The sequence below is a fragment of the Vanacampus margaritifer genome, chromosome 11 (genome assembly GCF_051991255.1).
Source record: "Vanacampus margaritifer isolate UIUO_Vmar chromosome 11, RoL_Vmar_1.0, whole genome shotgun sequence".
In the NCBI taxonomy this organism is placed as follows: domain Eukaryota; kingdom Metazoa; phylum Chordata; class Actinopteri; order Syngnathiformes; family Syngnathidae; genus Vanacampus; species Vanacampus margaritifer.
Window position 1 is genome coordinate 35,625 of NC_135442.1, and position 23,255 is coordinate 58,879.

The window sequence follows — 23,255 nt, forward strand, 5'->3', positions numbered from 1 at the left end:
TGCTGATCACGTGCTGCTTCTCTTTCATAATGTCTGTAGCAAGTTTTTATTCCTTCCTTGTTCCATTTGTTGACACACCCTAGTCATGTCTGGGAAGATCTGGTTTTGGTTGAGGGTCCCGATTGGCCCTGAGTGGGTTCCTGCCCTTCCGCGGGTTGACCAATCCGGGCCCTCAGCCACTTGTGCCTGGCCCCAAGTGTGGCTCGTTACCCAATTAGTGTGGGTGTATTTAGTTCCCGGGTGGTGATCAGTCGGCGTGGGATCATTGCCGCTTGTCCCCGTGATGGTGTATCGTTTCAGTTCCTTGTTTATTTAGCATTAGCCAGTACCCTGGTTAGTGTTTTCTGTAAAATAAAGCACGCCCGCACTCCTGCTGTGGCTCTCCTGCCTCCCTGCATTTTGGGTCCTCCACTTCATACGCCGCTCCGTGACCACACCGTAACAACCCTAAGAGCTATACCGGAAACAAACAAATAATAACCATAAATGACACACCTTCAACACAACTTTCAGTTTGACACATGAAAAGTGAACTAAATAAGAAAGCCGTAGCATTAAACAACCATTTAGGAGACTCTATCATTAGCTTCACTTCAATGGAAAATAACATACAAAAAACTCATTTCACAAGTGATTCGCGTCATGAAAAATCACAATAAAACAAACAAAGCAACACAACAAATACCTCGTCCGCATTCCAGCTCGGTGTTTCGACAGCAACAACGTAAATCGGCGTTTCAGTCGGTAACACGTTGAATCAATCACGGACCTTTTTTCTCTTCGCGTCTTTCTTTGAGGTGTAAAGACACCTGTAAGTTGATAGCACTTCCTAGACTGCCGAAAATGCGCCAAAATAAAAGCATATAGCATAAAAAGTACGACTCAAAAAATAAAGCATCGATGGAACAGGATATTGAGATTAGAAATCCAAAAGCTTGCCAAATTAATAAACAGAGTCTTTTATGAGTTTGTTACAATGTCCATGTTGATTCAACGGATTCTGACTTTGTTCCATTCCATCGGGTCTATGTTTACTTTGGACTGATTTAAAAAATAATTTTTTTTTTAGCTTTTCATAATGTTGATTTCACTTCTTTTTTTTCAACGTGGACAGATGTTTCCATTTTGACGCTACTTTTCAGTTTGGTCCACACGAGACTTGCCGGCCACGCCGGTCACATGACACCACCTGGTCAAAAGTATCGGGACAACCCAGGAGAGCCGGGGACGCCTCCTTGTCCGGCGTTGCCTTGGTCATCGGTATGATGATGCCATCGCTCTTGATGAAATGGCGTTGCCACGGAGACCAGCCCCCTCCCCTTACCGGAGTATAATGGCAATCGTCCAGCTTCGGGAAGGAGGTAGGCCGGCAGTGACGTCCTTCAACATGGCGGTACTTCCTCTTCCTGTTGCCGCCTCCCGAAGGCGAGCATTCGCTCCAGCACGCAGTGTGCGGTCAGGCGTGCCTCGGGGTCGTGGTCCCAGCACTCTGCGACCGTCTCGCAGTAGACGCTCATCCCCTACAGGACAGGCGCGTTAGCACGCTAGCACGCTAGCACGGAACGCCACCACCGCCCTTACCCGATGGCGCGTCCATCTCCGTGGGATGTCGGGGCGCCGACGGTCCCCGATGACCAAATCACGCATGACGTCCACGCGCGGACGCTCGCCGACGGCGCCGCTGAACGGCGGCGAGTAGCCGGCGACCTCTGCAAGCGCAGCCAAAAACAAAGATGAATGGCGGGCAGACGGGCGTGTCCTCGCGGCGAGGCCTCGCGGCGGTTTACCTCCGATGACCCGGCATCGCGAGGCCATCTCCCAGAAGACCAGCGCCATGGAGTAGACATCCATCTGCTTGAAGGACTCGTCGTCCTTCAGGTTGACGCGGGACTCCAGCGCCTCGGGGGACATGTAGCGCGCCGTGCCCACCTGGCAACACGCAAAGGGCGTTACGACGCGTTACGACGCGTTACGACGCGTTTCGACGCGTTTCGACGCGTTACGCCTCACATGAAGCATCTTGGGACGTCCAACAGTTGGACAACTTGCGCCAGCTCGCTTGCAAGTGGAAAGGGACTTTTGCAAGTTCAAGTCATCCATCCCAGGCCGGCCCCCCAAACCAATCTAAATAAGCCAACGTGGACTTGACAACAGCGGAGACAAACTGCTTTTTTCAAATGTTTATATCCAATAACGAGTTGTAGGAGTCAAACATCCCAAAATGGAGGCGGCCGCTACCTGCCGGCACCGCAACCACTTGCCACCAACACTGACCTGTCGGCGCTGAGCCAAGTCGGTGGCGGCGAGCCCGGCGTGGAGACGGACGGCCAGGCCCAAGTCGCACAATGTCACGTCCCCGTCGTCCTTCAGCAGAACGTTGCTGCTCTTCACGTCGCCGTGAGCCACCGGCACCTGAAACGGAAGCCACGCCTCTTTCACTCGAATGTTGAGCAGCACGCCGCACCATAACAAAACCACTTCAGTGCTGGACGGGGGTGTGGACATTTGCACACGTCTGTCTTGTTGCGCAACGGCGTGCGTTTGTGTGTGCGAGCACCTGAACGCGTTTTACTAGCGTGTCCGACGCTAACACGCGCGTGTTACCTTGGGCGCCCCCGGTGGCCGCAGGGCGTCACTGTGCAGGTGCGCCAGACCTCGTGCCAGGCCAGTTGCCATAGTAACCAGCCGCTTCCAGTCCAGCACGTTGGCCCGCAGGAAGTCTTGGAGGTTGCCCAGCCTGTGATAGGCCAGCAGCAGCCAGTAGGCTCCGCCCCTCACCTGTTGAGCGCCAGATGTTCATTAGCGTGTTTGATTCGTATGTTTCCGGGCACATCTAGACTTCTCGTCATGCGACATGTGAGGAATGTACGACAACATGTATGTCACGTGACACGTCACCTGCGCCCCCAGGAATTGGATGACGTTGCGGTGCCGCATCCCGCCGTCGCCCAAGATGGCGCCCTCGTGCCTCCAAGAAGCCACCTGCGCGGCGGGGAAAACCTTCACCGCCACTACCGAGTCACCGTCTGCACCGTCTGGACCCTCGTCCAGCAGCCGGGCTCGCCACACCTGCGCAGAGCCGCCGCCGCCCACCACCGCCTCGAGGCGGACGGTCGGCACGGGTGCGCCCGACCGGGCCGCCGTCTTGAGAAGCTCCGCGGTGTTTTTTCCCGTACAATCTGGCCTGTGCAACGCGGTTGGCCCGGAAGCTCCGTTTTCACGACGGCGGCGGCGTGTGCGGGCCCCATAGATGGCAAAGACGATGACGAGCACCAAGACGGCTGGGACCAGGCTGACCAGGACCACCGGGATCACGTCTTTGTCCCGCACAGAAGACAAACCTGAAGAGTTTAACCACATCTGTGATGTCATCACAAAGCCCCGTCGGCATGCCACGTCCTGTGTTAGCATGTTTATTAGCTAGCTCTTATGTTTATTAGCATTTTTGCTAACATGCTTATTGGTGAGTTTGCTGGCATATGTGGCCACGTTGGTTAAAGCTAGCATGTCCATTAGCACGTGCCGCGTTGCTCACCGTTAGCGCGGCGACGGAAGACGAGTTTGTCGTTGCACTCGTGCTGCCCGCGGCAAGCGCACACCTTCAGGCTGCCGTCCGTCGACGTCACTCCGGTCATGTGACACTCGTGGGACGTGGAGTTGAGCAGAAGCTCCGCCCCCCCTACACCTTCCAATGGCAGCGCTGGATTGTGACACATGGTGCGCACAGACACGCTGGCGTTTGTCTCGCGCCTACACACAAAGAGCGGCGCTGCATTAGTGTGTTCTGCTCACCTGTTAGCATGCTAACCGCTGGCGATAACAGGTTTGCGGGAAAGCAGGAAGTCGATTTGGTTTCATGGCCGCTGGAACAATGTAGCATGTGTAAGCATGTGTAAGCATGTGTAAGCATGTGAGCTCACCAGAGAGCCACGCAGATGTCGTGCGGGGAGGAGCAGAAGGAGGACAAGGAGCAGTTGGAAAAACAGACGCGGTGGCCGCGGCGGTCCCCGCACGTGGGACTGCTGGCGTCACACCACATGCACACGTTGAAGTTAAGATGGCCGCCAAACGCTGCCGCCGCTGCCGCTAGCCGCAACAGCAACAACGTTAGTAAAGAGCGCAGATCAGTAAGTGAGCATCAACAAATCCGCTCGACAACAGCGCCATCTTAGGCGCCACGACATGCGGCTTCACGAAAGAGACTTCTCGTGCCGGTCTCGCTCCCGACGCATTTTCAAGCGCAATCGTTTCACGTCGTCTCTTTGCGAATGTTTTTTTTCTGATTCTTGCATTTGGTCCAACACTCGTGACGTTGGGCTGTCTTTGGTTCCTGTTACCAAGTGCCAAGCGGCTCCTGTTGAGCGTCGCCGGTTGGGACTGAAATGCCGTAGGACAGGGTTTACACATTCCGGTCCTCAAGGTCCGGAGTGCTGCAGGTTTGAGATGTTTCCGCCTACCAACACACCTGATACTAAAGATCAGGATGGTTATCAGGAATGCTGATGATATGAATCCGATTATGCGGCCAGAAGCTGCAAACTGCAGTCCTTGAGGGCCGGAGTCCTGCAGGTTTTAGAGGTTTCCCGACTCCAACTGCAGCTGATTCCAATGAACAGGATCATGATCAGGCTTATGCAGAGCTTGCTGATGAGCTGATGGTGAATCAGCTGTGTTGAAGAAGGAAATATCCAAAAGCTGCAGGAGTCTGGCCCTTGAGGACCGGATCTTGCCATCCCTGATCTAAAACATGCAGGACTAACCCTAACCCTTGACGTATTGATGGAATTTTTCACAGTCGCCAAGGACTGCAAGTCGGCCTTTTCCAAAGAGCGCCATCCTCCTCTTGAGCGAGGCTGTCTTGCAGGCTCATGCGCCTTCTGGGCTGCCAGCAACTGTTGAGGTCTCAGGTTTAGTCATCAGCTGGGCTCAAAAGTCCTTGTTCAGCTTTTGCTGACAGATTTGGGTTTCCGTGGTGCTGGAGGATGAAGACATTTAACATTTTCAATTTATATTTTTACTGTTTATGAATTTACTTAGAAGTATATAGATGCCATATAAACTGTGTAGTGAAAAGAAGATCAACTGTGATAATGTTGTTGTGAAATATATTGGAACTTTTACTCCCTTCCAGTTCTCATGAAGATAAGAAAGAATGTGGAAGTTCTCATGGAGATAAAAAATGTGTGTCTTAAAGGGAGGCAAGTGCTCATGCTATTACTCATTATGTCGTAAAAACTGAAGGTCCAAGATCATTACCTGCCTACATCATATATCCGGGATGGTAGGAGAGCTGGAGTAAACATGTCGGTATATCACATGTCTGCTTATTATAATTACTAACCCTTTGTCCAGCCTGTGAGTGGGAGAGGAAGTTTCTTCATGGATAAAAGAGTGGGTGTTTTCATATTCGAACACACTCGAGGCTTAACATTACCTTTGAATGTAAGCATTTTCTCTTGTGTCTTTAAGAGCTCTCAAATAAATCTTTGCAAAGAAAGCCTCTTCATAAGATCTCAATGCAATTATTTTTAACACGGAAAGATTACACTTAATATAGTAATCAAATAATACCTTCAAGGACCCAAAACGTGTGGATTTCTGCGCAGAAATTCCAAATATTCGTGGACTCACGCTGATGCAAACTAATTGTGGAGACGAGGAGACACGAGAGGGTGGAGGGAGTCGATTGGTCGATGGGAGGAACAGGTGGAGACGAGTGGAGACACGAACCAGACATGCGGAAAGGAACTTGACTTGAGCTCGACTGGCATGGCTGCGCCCTTTCCACTCGGGCTCCTCAAGGGCCCGCATCCTTCATGTGATGGAGGTTTCCCTCCAACGCAGCTGGAACCGGACAGCAACAAAAGGACTGGAAGTCCACAGGCTGACTTTATTAAAAGGAACAAAAAAAACTGTGGGCTTCTCGGCGCCGCAATAATCGTACGCGTCCACCACATAAGCTTTGATGGCCAAAACGAAAAAAGTGCTCCATATGCCAACAAAAGCAAGGAGGCGCCACCCTGTGGCGCGGTGCCAAGCTGCGGATTGCTACAAGACCCAACACGTCCTGTTTTCTGCCTTGCGGCGGCAGTCGGGTCTGCAGCTGGTGGGTTTCTCCTCCTCCGCCTTCACTTGTCACCTCACATCGGCTTCATGACGCCTCTGAGGAAATACTTTTGACAGGCCGCCACGAGGAAATACTTTTGACAGGCCGACACGAGGAAATACTTTTGACAGGCCGCCACGCGTTCCAAGGCAGCATCCTTGAGAGGACTCGACGGGCCATCACTGCTTCACATTTGCCAACCCTTCTTTTCACACCCGACTTCTACTTGGACACACACACACACACACACACACACACACACACACACACACACACACACACACACACACACACACACACACACACACACACACACACACACACACACACACACACGCACACACAGGCCTGCCTTGTCTGTTGGTGTGGGAGGGGCGCGACTGGCACTGAATTGCACAAAAGCTGGCGTGTGTGCGCGTGCGTGATGTGAAACAAGTTTTTTTCATCTCCAGTTGACAGCGTTTGTGCGTGTGACAGCCGTGGCCTCCGCTTTGGACACTCGCGATTTGCTCATTTGCGACCTTGCAGAGCCGAGAGGACGTCGTCGGCTTGTCGCGTGTCACGGCAGACGCGCGACGCGTTTGCAGGCCAAGACGCGCGACGCGTTTGCAGGCCAAGACGCGCGGCGGCAAGCCAGCAATGAAGGCAGATGCAAATGTTGACAGATGCAACTTTCATCCCGAGGGCAAAAAAAGTGGAGAAGGCGCAACAAAATAATTACAACACACACACACAACTCACAGATGATGATGATGATTTTCTTTCTCCACATGATGAAGAGGACTCAAGTGTAGATGTGCAAATAACTCAGCGGTGTGTGTGCAGCAGGTCCAGATGTGAGCAAGCCCCGCCCACAGGGCCGGCCATTGGTTTGGCGACGTCTCCAAAAGTCCCCAAGCGAGCTCATCACTAACATGAGCAGTTTGAAAAGTAAAAACAACTTGACTTTTCTGTCCTGTTGTTGGTTTTGTTTTTCAGTCTCACTTGGCAGCTTGCCTTAAGTCAAATGTTGACATTTTCACTGTTGTTTTTTTTGCCTTGGGACATACAAAATATGGCATCTTCTGGACGGGCCGGCAAGGTCTAAGGTTCAAATCGGCCAGAGCCTCCACTTGGTCCCGTCGGCCCACCTGAGGCGCCATTCGGAAGCGCACGCCTGCGAGTGTGTTTGGGGAGGGGGGCAGCCTAGGCCAGGGGCCTGAAGTGGGAGGAGCAGCTGTCGGACCCGGTCTCAATTGGTTTGGAAAAAGAAAGGCGGAGCAAGCCTTTACCACGCTACGTACATGTGAGGAAGACACATGAGTGCAAAATGTTGAGAATGGAGTTTATTTTCAAAGTGAAGAGACAACAGATCCATCGGCATCAATAAAAAACAACAACAAAAACTACAGCTAGCCGAGCACTTTTGGCATCCGACTGGCTTTTCTGCCGCCGCCGACCATTCAGTGCACCAAACGCTTTTGCTAGCGTAGACAAAAACAAACAACACTTAACAGATTGAAGCCTGATGCTAACAGCAAGCTGCTTGTTGCAGCGCAAGTGGTAACTCAACAACACGATTAGCCTAGCAAGCTAGCTTGTCCACGAGCCAGTGATTTAAAAAAAAAAAAAAAAATATATATATATATATATATATATATATATTAAAGAGGAACTAAGGCAGACATGTTTTTATTTTGAGCAAGATGTTCTATGTGGCAGCAAATGTCAAGACAGACCAGCAAATGGCTGCCTGCAAGTTTTTTTATTTTTTTTGGGGGGGGGGGGGGGTGTCATCAGCAGGAGATGTAGAAATGTAAAAGATGCTCTTTGACATCTTGGCTTTAGTTCAACTTGAAAAGAGTTTCAACAACATGTTGAAACAAAAGCAACGTTAGCAAAGAGCAGCAGCTAGCTAGCACCTTGATGACGGCTAGCTGAATTCAAGATGGAGGTTAGCGGTGGCGGAAAGTTTGTGCGGATGCCAACACAGTGCAAAGGGGCCGTTACGGCGCTGGTACGTGTGCCGATGCACTAGCTACGCTAAGCTAGGCTAGGCTAGGTGTCGGTGTTTCCGTTTTCTTCAGGCTGCAGCTGCTCCTTCTCCAGGCAGTCCTCCTGCGGGGGGCGCACTCGTTTGAAGAAGCCCAGCTGGACGCACACATGACACAGCCGTCATTTCATTTCTTTCTTATTTGGCGGGAAACCGTTGCAGCGACACTTGATGCTAACACGCGTTGAGAAGGTCAAATTCTAAATCAGAAATGGACTTCGATGTCCAGCTAAGCTATTATTTTGAAGTTGTTCCTGGCAGAGGTGGCCAATTCAGGTCCTGAAAGTCAAAACCCTGCCCCAGTTTGGCTTTAGCTCCTGATGCTAGCTAGCTCCCTACATGGTGAACAAGCAGCATGGAAGTTAGCGAGCTAGCACCTGGGGCTAAAACTGGGGCAGGGTTTTTACTTCCTGGACCTGGATTGGCCACCTCTGGTTCCCGGCCTAACGCGGCTCGTCGGCAACATGTCAGCAACATGTCATCGTCTTGAAATCAACATCAATTGATGATTACGGATGATTTCAAAAAAAAAATTGACTTCATTTCGCTGACATTGGATTATATGGCGCCTGATGCCAGCATTTCGCTCTAATGCTAACGCGGCTAGCACGGCTAATGCTAACGCTGAGCAAGAGGCCTTTGATGGCTTTTGAAACTTGATTTTAAATGTAACTTTAAAAGTTAAAAAAGAAAAGAAAGTTGATGATCTAAAAATGAAAAGCAAAATGTATTTTGTCTTCAAACTTACGAAGCAAAAAAAACGCAAATATTTTCCTCAGGATTTCCGACGAGCCGCCTGCTGGCTCGCTGCCGCCTTCAAAGTATTCCGCAAAGGATGTCGACTGCATTTGAAAAATGAGCCGGCGTCCAAAGGTGACTTTCTCTCGTTGAACTCTGAACTTTGGAGCTGGATGGTGAATTTGAGTGTTTGCCATCAAAAGAAAACATGTTGATGACATTTGTTGTCTGCTTTGAGCTTTTTGATCTTCCCGTTTGCGAATGTGCGGCGTCTGTCACGTTGCGTCTCGGGCTGACCTTGTACATGATGAAGATGAGCAGCGCCAGCAGCAGCAAGCCGGCCAGCACGGCCAGCGCCACCACCCAAGCCGGCACCGGCTGCGGGACGTCCGCCACCCACAGCACCGACACGCTGACCTGCCGGCGCCGGCGCCAGGAAGGAAGGAAGACGCGCGGTGAGTGGAGGAGAGAGAGTGAGTGCGTGCGGGCGAGCGAAGGCGGTGGGCGGGACTTACGCTGGTGCTGTTGGCCGGCAGCGTGACGGGAATCTTCTTGTAGGGCATCTGGATGACGTTGAAGGCGGCGCTGGACACAAACACGTACGAGCGATTCTCGCTCTCCGCCTACGCGCGCACACACAATCGTGTCACGCTGGCTTCCGGTGTGCGTGTGCACGTGCGCGTGCGTGTGCGCGCACTTACTCTCAGGAAGTTGTTGACGTCCAATCGCGAGTAAATGAAGACGATGGCGTTCTTCTTCCTCTCCAGACGGCCCACCTGGCAGCGAAGCTTGACGCAGTCCGCCGTGCCGCAGTCCTGTACGCATGCACGCGTGCACGTCAAACCGCCGTCAACATGTGGCAGCCATCGATGGCGGCGGGCGGGCGGACGCTTTTACCAGCTTGATGAGGTCGTCGGTGCCGGCGTCCGGCATGTTCACGTCTCGCTTGCGCACGCGCTTGCGTCCTTCCGTCTGGCCGTCTCCGCCGCTGGCGTTCCTCAGCAGCGCTGAGGGCGGCGGACTGCGGAACTAGTGGCCGCAAGCCAAGAAACAAAACGCAATTGTCAAAAGATGTCAGGCCCAAATTCTATTGGGATGCGTCAGCCAAAAAAATATTCAAACGTCAGCTGCGCAACATTTTGGACTTCTTCAATACATTCTTTCTTAGTAAGTCACAGTGTCCCATCACTGATGACCTCCATTGAGATCCGTCAGCTACTCATGTTGTCCTTGGGGCTGACTAGTACATGCTGGCACCCTCTTTTACTGACAAGATTTCACTTGTTGCCTTTCTAAGCCCATTGGATGATTTTGGGACGTTGGCGACGGTCTTGCTCTGGAATTTATATATATATATATATATATATATATATATATTCATTATATATATATTCATTTTCATTTTTTTTTGTTTAATTGACACAACAAATTCGTGCAACACCAAAAATCGTATTCACTTGCAAGAGTTTGAAAGGTTGCTCCGGTCCAAATTTCAGCAAGGCCGATGGAAAATGACACATGCGCAAGAGTTAAGATGGCCGCCGGCAATGGCGATAAAAGCGTCCCATGTGAAAGAGGAGTTTGCGGTCTTACGGTGACGTTGCGCGAGTTGAGCGTGACGTCGGTGGAGCAGTTGACGGGTCCTTCCGTGTCCACGTGCGTGATGTAGAGCAGCGAGACGTTGTTGGAGGCGTACGGCCACGCGACCTCCAGCGACGACAGACTCAGCGTGCTGGGGCCGCCGTTCAGCAGCTGACATGCAAAAACAAACCCGTCGAGGTCGCTCGGACCTTACGATCGGTCCCGGCTCGGACCTTACGATCGGTCCCGGCTCGGACCTCACGATCGGTCCCGGCTCGGACCTTACGATCGGTCCCGGCTCGTTAACGTCCGCATACCTCGTAAACGTGCACAATTTGCGGTCCGATGTCGTCGGCGGTGAGCGGCGGAACTTTGGCTTGCCAGTTGGCCATGGGAAGCAACAGCTGACCGGGAGACGACGTGCTGCAAACACACACACACACATTGTACGTACACCCGCCGCACATATCAAAAGTCTGCACACCCCTGTTGAAATGTCCGCCTTACTGTGACTTAAAAGAAAAAAACACCAAACGTGACCTGAGGCTGACATGAGTTTGTGATTGGAAAACTTTTGAAAAGCATCTGACGCCATCCAAGATGGTTGCTACTTGCTACTGAAAGCCTACTAGAACATCTGAACCTTATACGGGCTGATGACAAGCATCTCGGCTTCCTCCGTTCCCCCGTTATGAGGGTGTGCCCACTTGTGCAAGCCATTCTTGCCATATTCAAGAGGGGTGTGTTGACTTTTGCTCTCCCTGTACGCGTGCGTTACCCTCGTATGGAGACTTGGGCGACAACAATCAGTCTGGTCACACTCGACACTCGGGCGCTTGTGTTGTTGAACTGGTTGGAGCTGCAAACACCACACGAGAAACAATTTTCCGGCAACTCACGTTTGCTCTCACGATCGCGAGCCCTCTCGCATGCACGTCCGCGAGCCCTCTCGCATGCACGTCCGCGAGCCCTCTCGCATGCACGTCCGCGAGCCCTCTCGCATGCACGTCCGCTCTCACATTCGCGAGCCCTCTCGCATGCACGTCCGCTCTCACATTCGCTCTCACGTCCGCTCTCACGTCCGCTCTCACGTCCGCTCTCACGTCCGTCCTCACCTGACCATCTGCAGGTCAAAGCGCACGTCCGTGTCGTCCTCCGACAGCTGGTGGACGCTGAAGCGCAGCTCGGCCAGCACCTGCCCAGACAAACGCGATCGGAGTGGTTTGTCTTCAAGCGGCAGCTTTTTCAAACGTCTTCACTCGAGAAGAAGCAAGCCGGCGTCTTTGTGGCGTGATTTCAATGAGGGAGGAAGAAAAAAAATGACCTTGGTTCCGCCCTTCATGGGGTTGCCGAGGTCGCACACCACCATCTTGGTCTGGTTCTCCTTTTTGTAGGCGCACGACAGCCGACTCAGCGTCTGCCGGCACAGGGAGGGACGCGTCACCGCCGCCGCCAACTCACGCACACGCATTTCCATATGTCCCGTGAAAAAGAAGCGTCACTAAGCGTCATGAGGTCACTTCCATCGGTCGGCCATTTTGCGTCTCAGCGAGCGTCCGAGGTTTGATGTTATTTTTCCGTCACGTTTGGTTCAATGTGGCAAAGACGGCCGCAAATAGCAAAGTGTAGCGGGGGGCGGGGCAAGCGGCCTTACCTGACTGCGCACCACGCCGGTGAAGTCGGCCTGTTGCGGCGGGAAGACGTGCAGCTCGGCCTCGTAGGCGCCCTCGCCGCGGTTCTCTGCCGCGATCTCCAGCGTCAGCGCGTTGTCGTCGCCGATGGCCATCTCGGAACGGTCGCTGCCGAGAATGCACAAGCAGATTTACGGCCGTCGCCGCCGCAATGAATAGACGTGACAGGCGGTTTTCTGGCACCTCTGGACCGACAGCCGCAGGTCAGGTTTGCAGATGTTGTCGTTGCCGCAGTCCAGCAGGATGTGAGCCTGGAGCCGGCGGACGCACGAGGAAGACGTCAAACCAGCGGAAAACGAGAGTCCTCCGGCGGCGGCGGCGGTTACCTGTCGGGTGACGTTGGGCGGCGCAGCCACGTCCAGGACGGGCAGCAGGCCGCTGGGGTCTCGTGCGCGCTGGTAGTCCAGCGTGTACTCCAGAACCACCGAGATGGGCGTGATCTTGTCGCGGAAGTCGCGGTCGTCCTGCCGCCGCAACACAACACGCCAGTTTGCGTCTCGTTTCATACCAAAAATTCATTCCAATCTTTTCATTTGGTTTCAAAGCTGATGATGTTTCTGAATCACGTAAAAGCCGTTGTTTGCAAACGTCTTATTTTGAAAGGCAATCGTCAGTTTGCTTTCATGGAGACCATTTGACGTTTCAATCAAGAATCAATTCTTTTGCCAATGGATTTGTTGCGGATGATGAAACCTGAATGTAGGTTTTTCCGGTCCTACCCTGAGGAAGACGTGCTGCTCCTCGCAGGCGGGCCCGCCGCCGTTGCTCAGCGTCACGTTCTTGGCGTAGCTGACGCTTCGTCCGTGCAGGAAGAGAACTCGCTTGGCGGCTTCCTTCTGCTTCAGGCGGTCCAGGAGCACGTCCACGCGGAACGCTGCCGGCGGACAACAAAGCTGACCGTCACGCGCAGGAAGCAGAAAAGGCCAGCAGGTGACACGCCCCCAACAGGAAGGAGGCACCATCCATTCTTTTCTCCACCCACCGATAGCTAACTTTTTGGACCGGTCTGCTAGCGTCTGTGTTCATTTCTCGCCGCTGATAACAATCAATTCAAACTAGCAGTGAGGGATGTCAAATCAAATTAGCCGTTGGTGCTAAGCTAACTTTTTGGACCGGTCTGCTAGCGTCTGCGTTTATTTTTCGCCGCTGATAACAATCAAGTCAAACTAGCTGCAATCAATGCCGAATCTAATTAGCCGTTTACTTAAAGAAAACTTTTTGGGCTGGTCTGCTAGCTAGCATCCGTGTATATTTCTCGCTGCTGATATCAATCATTTCAAACCCAATGCTGAGTCAAGTTAGTCGTTAGCTTTAAGCTAACTGACTCGTTTGCTAGCATCCATGTTTGTTTCTCTCCTCTGATATGAATCCATTCAAACAAGTAGAAATCGATACCAAGTCAAGTCGTTAGCTTGCAGCTAACTTTCGGAATTGTCTGCTACTCTGCTAGCATCTGCGTAGCTTCCACAGCAACGCCGCCGTCATCGGTGCTACTGGCGGAAGCGACATGTCAGCAAACATAAACAACCGCAATAATCCACCCCAAGTATTTTTGCTGGTTGTCAACCATTTTGGACGACGCGCCCCAAGATTTGGAAGAGTTGTCATCTCTGGTGCGGGTCCCGGCCCGATCGTGGACGGAAAGACAAACAGGAATTGTACTCAATTACTCACTGAGGGAGGTGGGCGCCCCCGGCCCGCTGGCCTTCAGGCAGTACTTGACCTTGAAGCTGCGGACGTCCGGCAGGCGCAGTTAGGGCGGGACGGACAAAATGGCGGCCGGCGGTGGGCTGACTCACCAGGACACGGGTGCGCCCGACGTGGGCAGCGTGCAGCTCTTCTCGTTGGGGTTGATGATCTGAGGGCTGACGTCCAGCGTGGCGTTGACGCTGATCACCGGCCGCGCTCTGCACGCACAAACATGCGCACGTGGACTTGTTTGACATCTGGGGCCGGGACGGGGGGTGTGGGGGGGCCGACAATTACCTGTACAAAACCGCCCGGTCGGCTCCAAAAACTCCCACCAGTAAATCTGTCACACACAAACATTTACAAGCTGTTCGTTAGCGTCTCGTTGCAGCTACTTTGCGCGCACGTGTACCTGGATAGCCGTTGCGGTCTATGTCCGTGTTCCCCGTCATGGAGTAGCCGAAGCTGGCGGGCATGTAACTGGACGCCCATTTGCCCTGCAGGACCTGCCAGGACACACGCACGGCAACTATAATAAGATCTGGCAGCGCTAGTTAGCATCTATGCTAAGAGAACATCGACAAACAAAAGCTTATTCAAAATAAAACATTTAAACGTATGGAAAAAACGAAAGAAATGCTGAAAATGGCCATCAAATGTCCACATCGTGAGGCCCCCCCCCCCCCAAAAAAAAGTCCGAATGCTCTTGTCCTATTGCGTAAGGTGGGCGGTGCAGCTCTAGTTAGGGACTAACATCAACGCTTGCTTTCCTCCATCACCTTTTGGAAAAAGGTTTCGGCAGCTGCAGACAGTTTGCCTTCTTTATTTGACTTGAAACGGCTCTCGAGACAGGAAAGCTTGCCGAGCCGCGTCGTCGGGTCGCAACGGACCCGAACCACTGACAACACCCGCACCCATTTTGCATCTGTATTTGATTACGAAGACGACGGAGGAACGCGCTTGTACCTGCGAGGGCGCCTGTGACGGGCCCTGAGGGCCGCCGTTGTGGATGTACACCTGGCCCAGGTGCTCCGGACCTCCGTAGGGGGCCGAGATGGCCACGTCTGAAAAACACAGGAGGCATCAGCGCGTGCGCTGGTGCGTGCGCTGGTGCGTGCGCTCGTGCGTGCCATTGTATCCGTCCATGTTGAGATCTCCGAGCGCGGCGACGGACGAGCCGTAGCGGGCGTACACTTGGGAGCCGATGAGCATCTGCGGAGGCCGGAAGGAGAATCCTCCTCGACCCAAGAACACGCACACCTGGACACGCCCGGTCGTCAACCAACGGCACCCGATGATGTGCGTGCGTGCTTTCTTACCTGTCCCAGCTCCCTCAGCTTGCCGTCGGAACCTCGGTCCATGAAGAGGGGCGCGCCCACCAGCAGGTCCAGCAAACTGAGCGCACAAGCGTCGCCACAACATTCACACGTGCACACCAGGGGTGCGAATCTCAGCACCCGGGACCATTCCATACGCATCTCGATGCGCTGCCAGCGATACGATACTTTAACCATAAATGGAATTTTCTGGCGAGACGATGAGATACTACAAAAAGGATTTGTCTTTATTCCTCATGGTGCTGGAGGAGCGAGGAACTACGGATGGGGTGAAGCTTACAATGAATAAAACGGCGCTGGCATCGGATTTGACCCGAACCCTCCGACGCATCGAGATGAATCGAGATTTCACCCGTCAATGCCATCCATGCTCAGTGAAGGATGCAAACATTAGTGTGGATTATTTTCCACACCCTTGATGCGCACACGCACGCACGCACACACACGACTCACCCGTCCTGGTTGACATCGCTGACGGCGACCGAGTGTCCAAAGTAGGCGGCCATCTTGAAGGGACAAAGCCAGATCAGACCACATGAGCGGCAGATTAGGGCTGAAGCGCACGCAAGACAAACAACAAGCGCTCATCAAGCGCTTCAGATTTGATTTTGTCCCGACGGAAGAAGCTCATCTTTTTTTTCCTCTTTTGACAAAAACATAACAAAGATGCTTGTCGCGTTGCTAATGACATGCAAAACTACAACATCAAGATGAAACTAAAAAGGAAATCATCACTGCGACGTATCCAATCACACGAAGAACAAACACTTTTGTCAGTGAAAATGTTCGAATAAATGTACTTAAGTTATCACATATGAACTCTTATAGCATTGCAAAGCATTTAAGGTATTTTGTTTGCAAAGTTTTGTGTAAAGAGAGAAAACCTGCGCCTGATCTCAAGATGGCGCCTCAAACACTTTGCAAAGGAACGGTTGGACTGTGAAACCTTCCGTGGCCAAGAAAAACACATCTGTATTAGCATCTGTATAATGACTCGTATCCTTGAAGGTTGCTGCTGTGTGCTCCCCCAACCTTTAGAGCAGCAACATCTGTGTAACTAGGGAACATCCTATTCAAAAGGAAGGACTCGGCGGAGTGTGCTTTCAGAGCGGTAGGAGGTTGGAACTGTGCACATCTCCGGTTCTCCTCGCGAGAAAAATGAATTGGAATCTCTTGTCTTCCTTTCTTGTCTATTGTTTATTCAATGTTGCAGGTTGACCCAACCTGACTGAAATGTCGTCCGAATCTGCGGTGCATCCGAGCCGTTTCCACAACGGGCCAGTCAGCGTTTGCGGAAAAGCACGCGCACAGCGGCCGTTTCGGCGACGAGACACGGCAGCAAAAGGAAGCGCTCACCTGACTTCCTGTGAAGTTGACCATGGACTCCATATTGTGGCCGTTGAAGATGTTGACCTGAAAGACGCCGCCCGCGTCAACACACACGCAAACGGCAAACACAAACAGGAAGTGCGTGACTCACGTAACCCAGCGCCTTGTCCCCCCGCGGCACACCCGTCACGTAATCTGCAACAACAACAACAACCGTCAACAAAAGCTGCAAAACAACCACCGCTTTGTCTGAGGAGGCGGACCAAAAGAAACATGGAGGCTGCCGGCATAAAAGGAGCATCAAGCATCAACTCGCTGAAAGATGACTCGACTGATGATGGCCGCCGCTCATGTCGATGCCGAGTCAAATTAGCCGTTAGGTTTATGCTAACTTTTTGGACTGGTCTGCTAGCGTCCGCGTTTATTTCTCGCCGCTGATATCCATCAATTCAAACTAGCAGCATTCAATGTCCAGTCAAATTAGCCGTTAGCTTGAAGCTAACTTTTTGGAGCAGTCTGCTAGCTAGCGTCCGTGTTTGCTGCCACTTGTTACCTTCTTTGCCGTCATCGTTGAAGTCTCCCACCGCCAACGAATATCCTGGCCAAGAAATGAGACGTACCGTGAGCCAACACCTACTTTCTTGGCGTGGGCGGACGCCATTTTGTTTACCCAGGTAGCTGTCGTCGTATTGGGCGCTGGCCGACTTGGTGGCCAGCGTGTTTCCGTACGGGCTGATATAACTCTTGTCGAATCGAGCAAAGATTTCCGACACGTCGTCCGATATCAGCTGACCTATGAGTGGGAAAGATTTTTAAAAAATTGTCATCGTCATCAACGTGGAGCGCCGACAGCGCCACCGCTTTTTGGAAGGCCGACTCGTAAAGGCCAAAGGTTACTTTGGAAATGTGCTCACTCATCACATGACATGGAAGGAAAGGATCAACATGATGACACAACATTTTCCACCATTTCCGTGGAAATCCCCATGTCCCATCATTAGAAGAGGCCCACTCGTCCCCAAAAGCTACTTCAAGCAGCTTTATTTTCTTCTTACATCTTACATGGTCCAAAGCAAAAAGTCTGCTTTGAGGTTTAGGCTTCTGGTGGATGGACATGGGGGGGATGAGGGGGGGGTCAAAGGTGAGAGGCCGAGTCCAGTGCAAGAAAAAGTCAAGAAGAGGCTGTCTGACATTCCACACACTGCCTGCAGCCTCTTTGCCGTTCGTCACCAGCGTGCACGTTTGGACTTGACTCGTGAATCGTGACTCAGCGAGCGCTTCTTCTTATTTGGCCAATCCTGACTCAGCGAGCGCTTCTTGACTCGTCTGGCCAATCGTGACTCAGCGAGCGCTGCTCCTCCTCGTCACATGTGCAGACTTGACTTGCGCGCGCGCGCACACGCCCTGTTTTTGTTGACTTGCCAATTGCAACCCAAAAGCACAAAACTTTTCCTTCCCACAGAAACGCAAGCCGTGGTCGAAGTGTTCCTAATGGGGCTGGTCCCATCCCATCCACAAAATCAGGGCCAATCACGTGATTCTCAGCTTCTCAGGATGGACATTTTTGAATGTTCTTAACTCCTAACGCCAAGAAGACATTTGGGTTGTTGACTTAATTGCTCATTTCGATATATCTTCATTCAAATGATGAAAAAATCATGCAGACGGCGCGATGGAGTGACAAACGTGAGGAACAATCAGAAGGACGTTGGCTCTTTTCTCCTGCGCTGCCACCCAGTGGACAAAGTAAGAGGCGGAATGCGGGACAAGCATTCATTCAATGCCAGCAGCCAATCACAACGCAATTAAGAAGGACGTGCAAAGAGTGACGGTGAAGGCGTCTGTGACCTTGCCAGTAGAAGCTTCCGGGTCCTCCCACCACCACGCGCTTGTCCATCTGCAACACGCACACGCAGGTCCTGTTAGCAACTTGGCTAGTTAGCACGCCGGCTGGCAGCGCCCACCTTGAGGAAGTCTGCGCTGAAGCCCGCCTGGCAGAAGCCCTGCCCCTCCGGAGAGTTGGCGGCTGTGCGGGAAAAACAAAACACCAGCACGTGATTGGCCGACAGAGACGACGGCGACGGCGAGACGGGAACGCACCTGATCGACAGGGAGAATATTCCACCACCGTGTCGTCTTTCTTCAGGAAGCACGTTCCCACCGGCTCGCGCTCCGACACGCCGAAGGTCGACCATTGGTAGAGCGGCGCGCACGCCTGGGGGTCACGCACACACAAAAACCTTTGAATGTTCGTTTGACTTTCTTCCGACCTCTCATCGGATCCGATGATGCCGTCACACTCGGGCTGCTCGATTAGGGAAAAATAATTGAAATCACAATTCTTCAAACGATTATTGATTTTTTGGAACAAAATTCAAAAATTGGAAACACTATAATTATGCAAGGTCCTTTTGGACAGAATTTATAATAATATATATTCATTTATTTAGCTCAGCGGTGTGTCCGCCATGAGGCTGGGAGGTCGTGGGTTCAATCCCCGGCCGGGTCATACCAAAGACTATAAAAATGCGACCCGTTTGCCTCCCTGCTTGACACTCAACATTAAGGGTTGGAATTGGGAGGTTAAAAAATATGAATTTAAGACCAATACAATTCTATCAAACACTAAAATGATGTAAGTTCCTTTTGGATGAAACAAAATGTATTAAACGAGTTCTTTTAAAATGTTAAAAAGGCGCAAATGTATACATTCAAACAACTCCAAAATTAGTATTCATATTTATTTGGACGATGATGCTGATTTTTGGGAATTGTGGAGAGCAACCATTGGAATTGGAATTGGAATTGAATTTGGATGAATTGCACAGCCCGACGTCACACCTGATCCGTTTTTACTTCCTGATTGAATGATCAAAGTGAACATCTTCGTCAAAGTGATTGCAAGTATCTGCTGAAGGCTTTCATGATCGTTTCCTGATTGGATCGATTTGATTTGGGGGAAAAGCAGGACGGCGCTCATTTCCCAACATTCTCATAAATGCTAATGCTAACAAAAGGTGTCGCCACAGAGTTCGTTTACTGACGACTTGACTTGAACTTGAGTCAGATGACGTTCAACAGACGGCGACAACCTGACTGAAGATCAAAGTGTCTTTTTAACCACATTTTCTTTTTCCATTCAAATTGAAAGTAGCGCCACAACCTTCGACACCACAAAGGAAATGACGTGTGTTTGAAAAAAGGAGCTGCTCATGCTAACGCTTTAGCGACGCCGCGTGCCCAAATTGAAGCCAGCGCTGGCAATCGAACGGTTGGCCGAGCTGCCGCGAGCGTCTTACCAGGATGTGCTCGCCGTCCGAGCGCACCGAGGCGCCAAACCACTGCTTGGATTTGAACTCCATCTGCGCGCCGTCCGCGTTCTTCCTGTCACCTGCAAAAAAACAAGCCTGAGACTTTGGGAAGTCCCGCCCTGAAGGTGCGTTGACGCCACAATGTGACCTTTGATGGGCAGCAGAGCCACGAAAGACGCAGGAAGGCCACCATTTTGGTTTCAAGCGGACATTTTAGGCTCAATTGGCTTAGTGGTCCTTTTAAAAAAAAAATAAAAGCGCGCAAAGGAAAGCTGCAGCTAACAAAGATTTATTGTTTCATTCATGCTGTCATTGAAAAGCAGGAAATGATTTCAAATGGACAATTTATGCAAAGCAACGCGGGCCACGAGCGCACGCGGGCCACGAGCGCACGCGGGCCACGAGCGCACGCGGGCCACGAGCGCACGCGGGCCACGAGCGCACGCGGGCCACGAGCGCACGCGGGCCACGAGCGCACGCGGACGTTCCAAGCAGACGCGCGGGGAAGTCCAAGTTGTCACGCGGCAAAGACAAACTTGTGCCGCGATGAGCAAGCCTTCAAAATGCGAAATCATTCGGCCTTCAGCTCCAAAAATGGCACAAAAGTTGAGCCGCTCACTTCCAGTTCTAGCGTGCTGTGCGCGCGCACACGCAGCAATAATCCCAGATAATTCTGTTGAATCATGCAGGCAACATTAACAAAGAAAGACTCTTTCTTTTTGCAAGTCACGCCCAATCTATGGCCTTCCAGTGACCCCGCATTCGCGTGCGCACACACACACACGCACACACGCACGCACGCACGCACGCACGCACGCACGCACACACACACACACACACACACACACACACACACGCACACACACACACACACACACACACACACACGCACACACACACACACACACACACACACACTCCATCCATTTTTTGAAAGACGTCAAGATTGTCGGCCTTGTGGAGCCAATTAGTGAGCGGGTCCAAGATGGATTTTGCGTGCAATTATCGTGAGCATGGAAGGGATTGAGATGATGATAATAATAATAATAATAATAATAATGCATTGGATTTATATAGCGCATTTCTAGACACTCAAAGACGCTTTATAGAGGAATGGATACATTATTCATGCTGTCACATATTCACACTGCGGTGGCGCTAAGCTACTGAAGTAGCCACAGCTGCCCCGGGGCAAGCAGGCTGACGGAAGGAAGCGTGGCTGCCAGTGTGCGCCTACGGCCCCTCCCACCACCACCCAACATCGGCACCTTCCATACACCAGCGCTGGAGGCAATGTGTGTCAAGTGCCTTGCCCGAGGACAGGCGACTCGGGGAGAGCGGGTTCGAACAGCCGACCTTCTGCTTACTGAGGGAGCGTCTCGACGGCCTGAGTCACGGCCGCCACCGGATGGCGAGCGGAACAAGTCCCTCGGCAGATAAGATGACAAGTGAAGGATCAGCAGGACGTTTTGCTTCAGTGACAGACGGACGGACGGAAAAGAACGCATGGCAACATGGTGACAAATGTTGCATGTGACGTGCCGACGCAGAGCGACGGCGGAAGCGACGGAGGAAGCGGCGCACGCGCTGCGTGTTGAGATGGCAAAACAAGTTGAAGGACGCTTGATTGCGTTGTTGGCCTTGGAAGAACCACACCAAAAAAGTCTTTTGCTTGACGATCGGTTGCTAGCCGAGCACGGCAGACATTTGCAAGTTGAAAACAAAACAATTCTCAAGTTGAAAGAAAAACAGACACCATTTTTCACAAACTGAACGACGCGGAAAACGGGCCGGCTGAAAGTGTCACAAGCTCCGCCAATCAAAGGTTTTGTTTTTCGGGTGGCGTCCGATGTGGCGAGCGTACCTGAGGCGTCGAAGAGGAGCTGGCGGCAGGCGGCGGCGCCGGCCCAGGGGCAGCTGAAGACGGCCCCCCGCTCCACAACGTCCCCCGACGTGTTGGCCCGCGGCGCTCCGATCAGCACGTCCGACCTGAGCAAAGTGCAGGCGCCGGGTTACGCTCGCTCCGTCAAGACAATCGACTGCACGAAGACCGTCATTGAGTCTGTGCAGTACCGGTCGTCGCCACCAAAAGCATTCGGGCCGGCCCACAACGGGGAATTGGCTCAAAAACGTTCTTCTTCAATCTGTCAAGTGATTGTGAAAAATAAACGTCACCTCCTCCCCGATGTCTTTTTTGGCAACTTTTTAGAGATCACGTCTGACTGCGAGCGATCACAAACGGCCGCGTTTCAATCCTGATCGCCCCAAAATGGATTTCTGATTTCAAATATTTATGAATAAACAAAAAGAGCATTTCCTTCCAGTTGAACACAATCTGCTGGTTTTTGAAAGCGGAGCAGTACGGAGTGCCAATCATTCGCAACAGGAGCAGGACGCTCGGGACAGGACAGGAGTCGTTTTCAAGACGGGACAGTCGGGGGGGGGGGGGGGGGCACAATCTACATTTTCGCCTAGGGCACCAAATCACATAGGGCTGGCCCTGTACAGATGAGTACTCATCTGAGTAAAGATAATAATAATAAAAATGCGCTGACCATCCGTCATATGCTGCCCCCCAGCCAGCTGAGGAACGTTTGAAAGTTTTTTTTTTGTCAGGAAGCGCGTCTCTCGTCATGTGCCCAATTTTGGGCACGATTTGAACGGAAGTGAAGCGAAGTTTTGATTGGCGCACATGCGCACAAGAAGCCTGCCTGGCTGCCTCTCCTTCGGGTCGGCAATCGGAACAAGCGAGCTTCCCCAAGTGAGCGCCTCCGAAAGCGGCCTTTGTTTGCTCCCTCCCTCAAAGTTCAACCTCAGCTTGGCTCAAGTGGAGCACACAAAAGCGCGACAACTTGTTGCCAACCACCCGCAAAGTTAGCAAAGTGAGAAGGCGGCGTTCTTACTGTTGGTTGTTGGGAGCTTTGAAGAAGTCCACCGAGAAGCCGAAGTAGCTGCCCGGCGGGCCGTCGTACACCGACGGCCGCTCGGCGTCCAAGTTGAATGAGGCTACGCGCCGCGCGAGAACCAGCGCGAGCGCCAGCACGAGCGGCACCGCCAGCGCCGAGCCCGACGCCGGGGGGCGGCCACAGCGCCCGGCTGCCATGGGCCGCCGGGGGGGGAGACAAGGCTGGAGTGGGGCTTTCGGGAACTTTCGTCGGCTGGCTCGCGAGCGAGCGCGCGCGCGTCCTTCTCAAACGTTCCGCGGGCAGACGTCGTCGTCTCCGTTTGGCGTCTGTGCGCCGGAGTGACGAGGTGGTCGCCTGCCGGAGGTGGTCGCCTGCCGGTGGTGGTCGGAGGAGCGGCGCCCTGGTTGGAGTGCACAGCGGACGGCGATGCCTGTCTGCGCGACGTGCTCGCGAGAGGTCCAGACCAGGCAGGGAAACAAGCTGTGACGTCACTTGGCGTCCGCCTACTCCCCGTCAAAATAAAATCTTGCCTACT

General features: G+C 52.4%; 2 protein-coding genes across 2 annotated transcripts; both read right to left on the reverse strand.

The window, feature by feature from the left end:
- Positions 1-79: 79 nt before the first annotated feature.
- Positions 80-4,614, reverse strand: LOC144060274 (TGF-beta receptor type-2-like). The gene is made up of 9 exons (XM_077579644.1): positions 3,921-4,614; positions 3,536-3,750; positions 2,899-3,341; positions 2,605-2,778; positions 2,275-2,412; positions 1,788-1,929; positions 1,582-1,709; positions 1,325-1,520; positions 80-454 (listed from the first exon to the last, which is right to left on the reverse strand). The coding sequence occupies exons 1-8, from the start codon at positions 4,037-4,039 to the stop codon at positions 1,383-1,385; spliced, it is 1,497 nt and encodes a 498-aa protein (XP_077435770.1). The 5' UTR covers positions 4,040-4,614; the 3' UTR covers positions 80-454; positions 1,325-1,382.
- Positions 4,615-7,416: 2,802 nt separating this feature from the next.
- Positions 7,417-23,197, reverse strand: itgav (integrin, alpha V). Its single transcript, XM_077581010.1, has 32 exons — positions 22,718-23,197; positions 21,679-21,803; positions 19,803-19,894; positions 18,604-18,718; positions 18,468-18,529; positions 18,352-18,400; positions 17,174-17,296; positions 17,057-17,101; positions 16,655-16,698; positions 16,531-16,587; positions 15,628-15,680; positions 15,157-15,232; positions 14,968-15,097; positions 14,804-14,901; positions 14,250-14,343; positions 14,135-14,180; positions 13,948-14,055; positions 13,823-13,878; positions 12,868-13,022; positions 12,475-12,612; positions 12,332-12,399; positions 12,112-12,256; positions 11,782-11,874; positions 11,573-11,652; positions 11,236-11,316; positions 10,775-10,880; positions 10,470-10,628; positions 9,774-9,905; positions 9,578-9,691; positions 9,392-9,499; positions 9,174-9,293; positions 7,417-8,236 (listed from the first exon to the last, which is right to left on the reverse strand). Exons 1-32 carry the CDS (start codon positions 22,915-22,917, stop codon positions 8,144-8,146), a joined length of 3,165 nt encoding a protein of 1,054 aa, XP_077437136.1. The 5' UTR covers positions 22,918-23,197; the 3' UTR covers positions 7,417-8,143.
- Positions 23,198-23,255: the final 58 nt, after the last annotated feature.

What these genes read in the sequence shown, in the direction of transcription:
- LOC144060274 (XM_077579644.1), bottom strand. Translation starts at nt 4,039, where the DNA reads ATGTGGTGTGACGCCAGCAGTCCCACGTGCGGGGACCGCCGCGGCCAC. An exon ending in GACATCTGCGTGGCTCTCTG is followed by an intron (nt 3,751 to 3,920) that starts GTGAGCTCACAT and finishes CTTTGTGTGTAG; the next exon opens with GCGCGAGACAAACGCCAGCG. An exon ending in GGCCACCGGGGGCGCCCAAG is followed by an intron (nt 2,413 to 2,604) that starts GTAACACGCGCG and finishes CTTCCGTTTCAG; the next exon opens with GTGCCGGTGGCTCACGGCGA.
- itgav (XM_077581010.1), bottom strand. Translation starts at nt 22,917, where the DNA reads ATGGCAGCCGGGCGCTGTGGCCGCCCCCCGGCGTCGGGCTCGGCGCTG. An exon ending in AAATTGTGCACGTTTACGAG is followed by an intron (nt 10,629 to 10,774) that starts GTATGCGGACGT and finishes TTTGCATGTCAG; the next exon opens with CTGCTGAACGGCGGCCCCAG. An exon ending in ACGTCAACAACTTCCTGAGA is followed by an intron (nt 9,500 to 9,577) that starts GTAAGTGCGCGC and finishes GTGCGCGCGTAG; the next exon opens with GCGGAGAGCGAGAATCGCTC.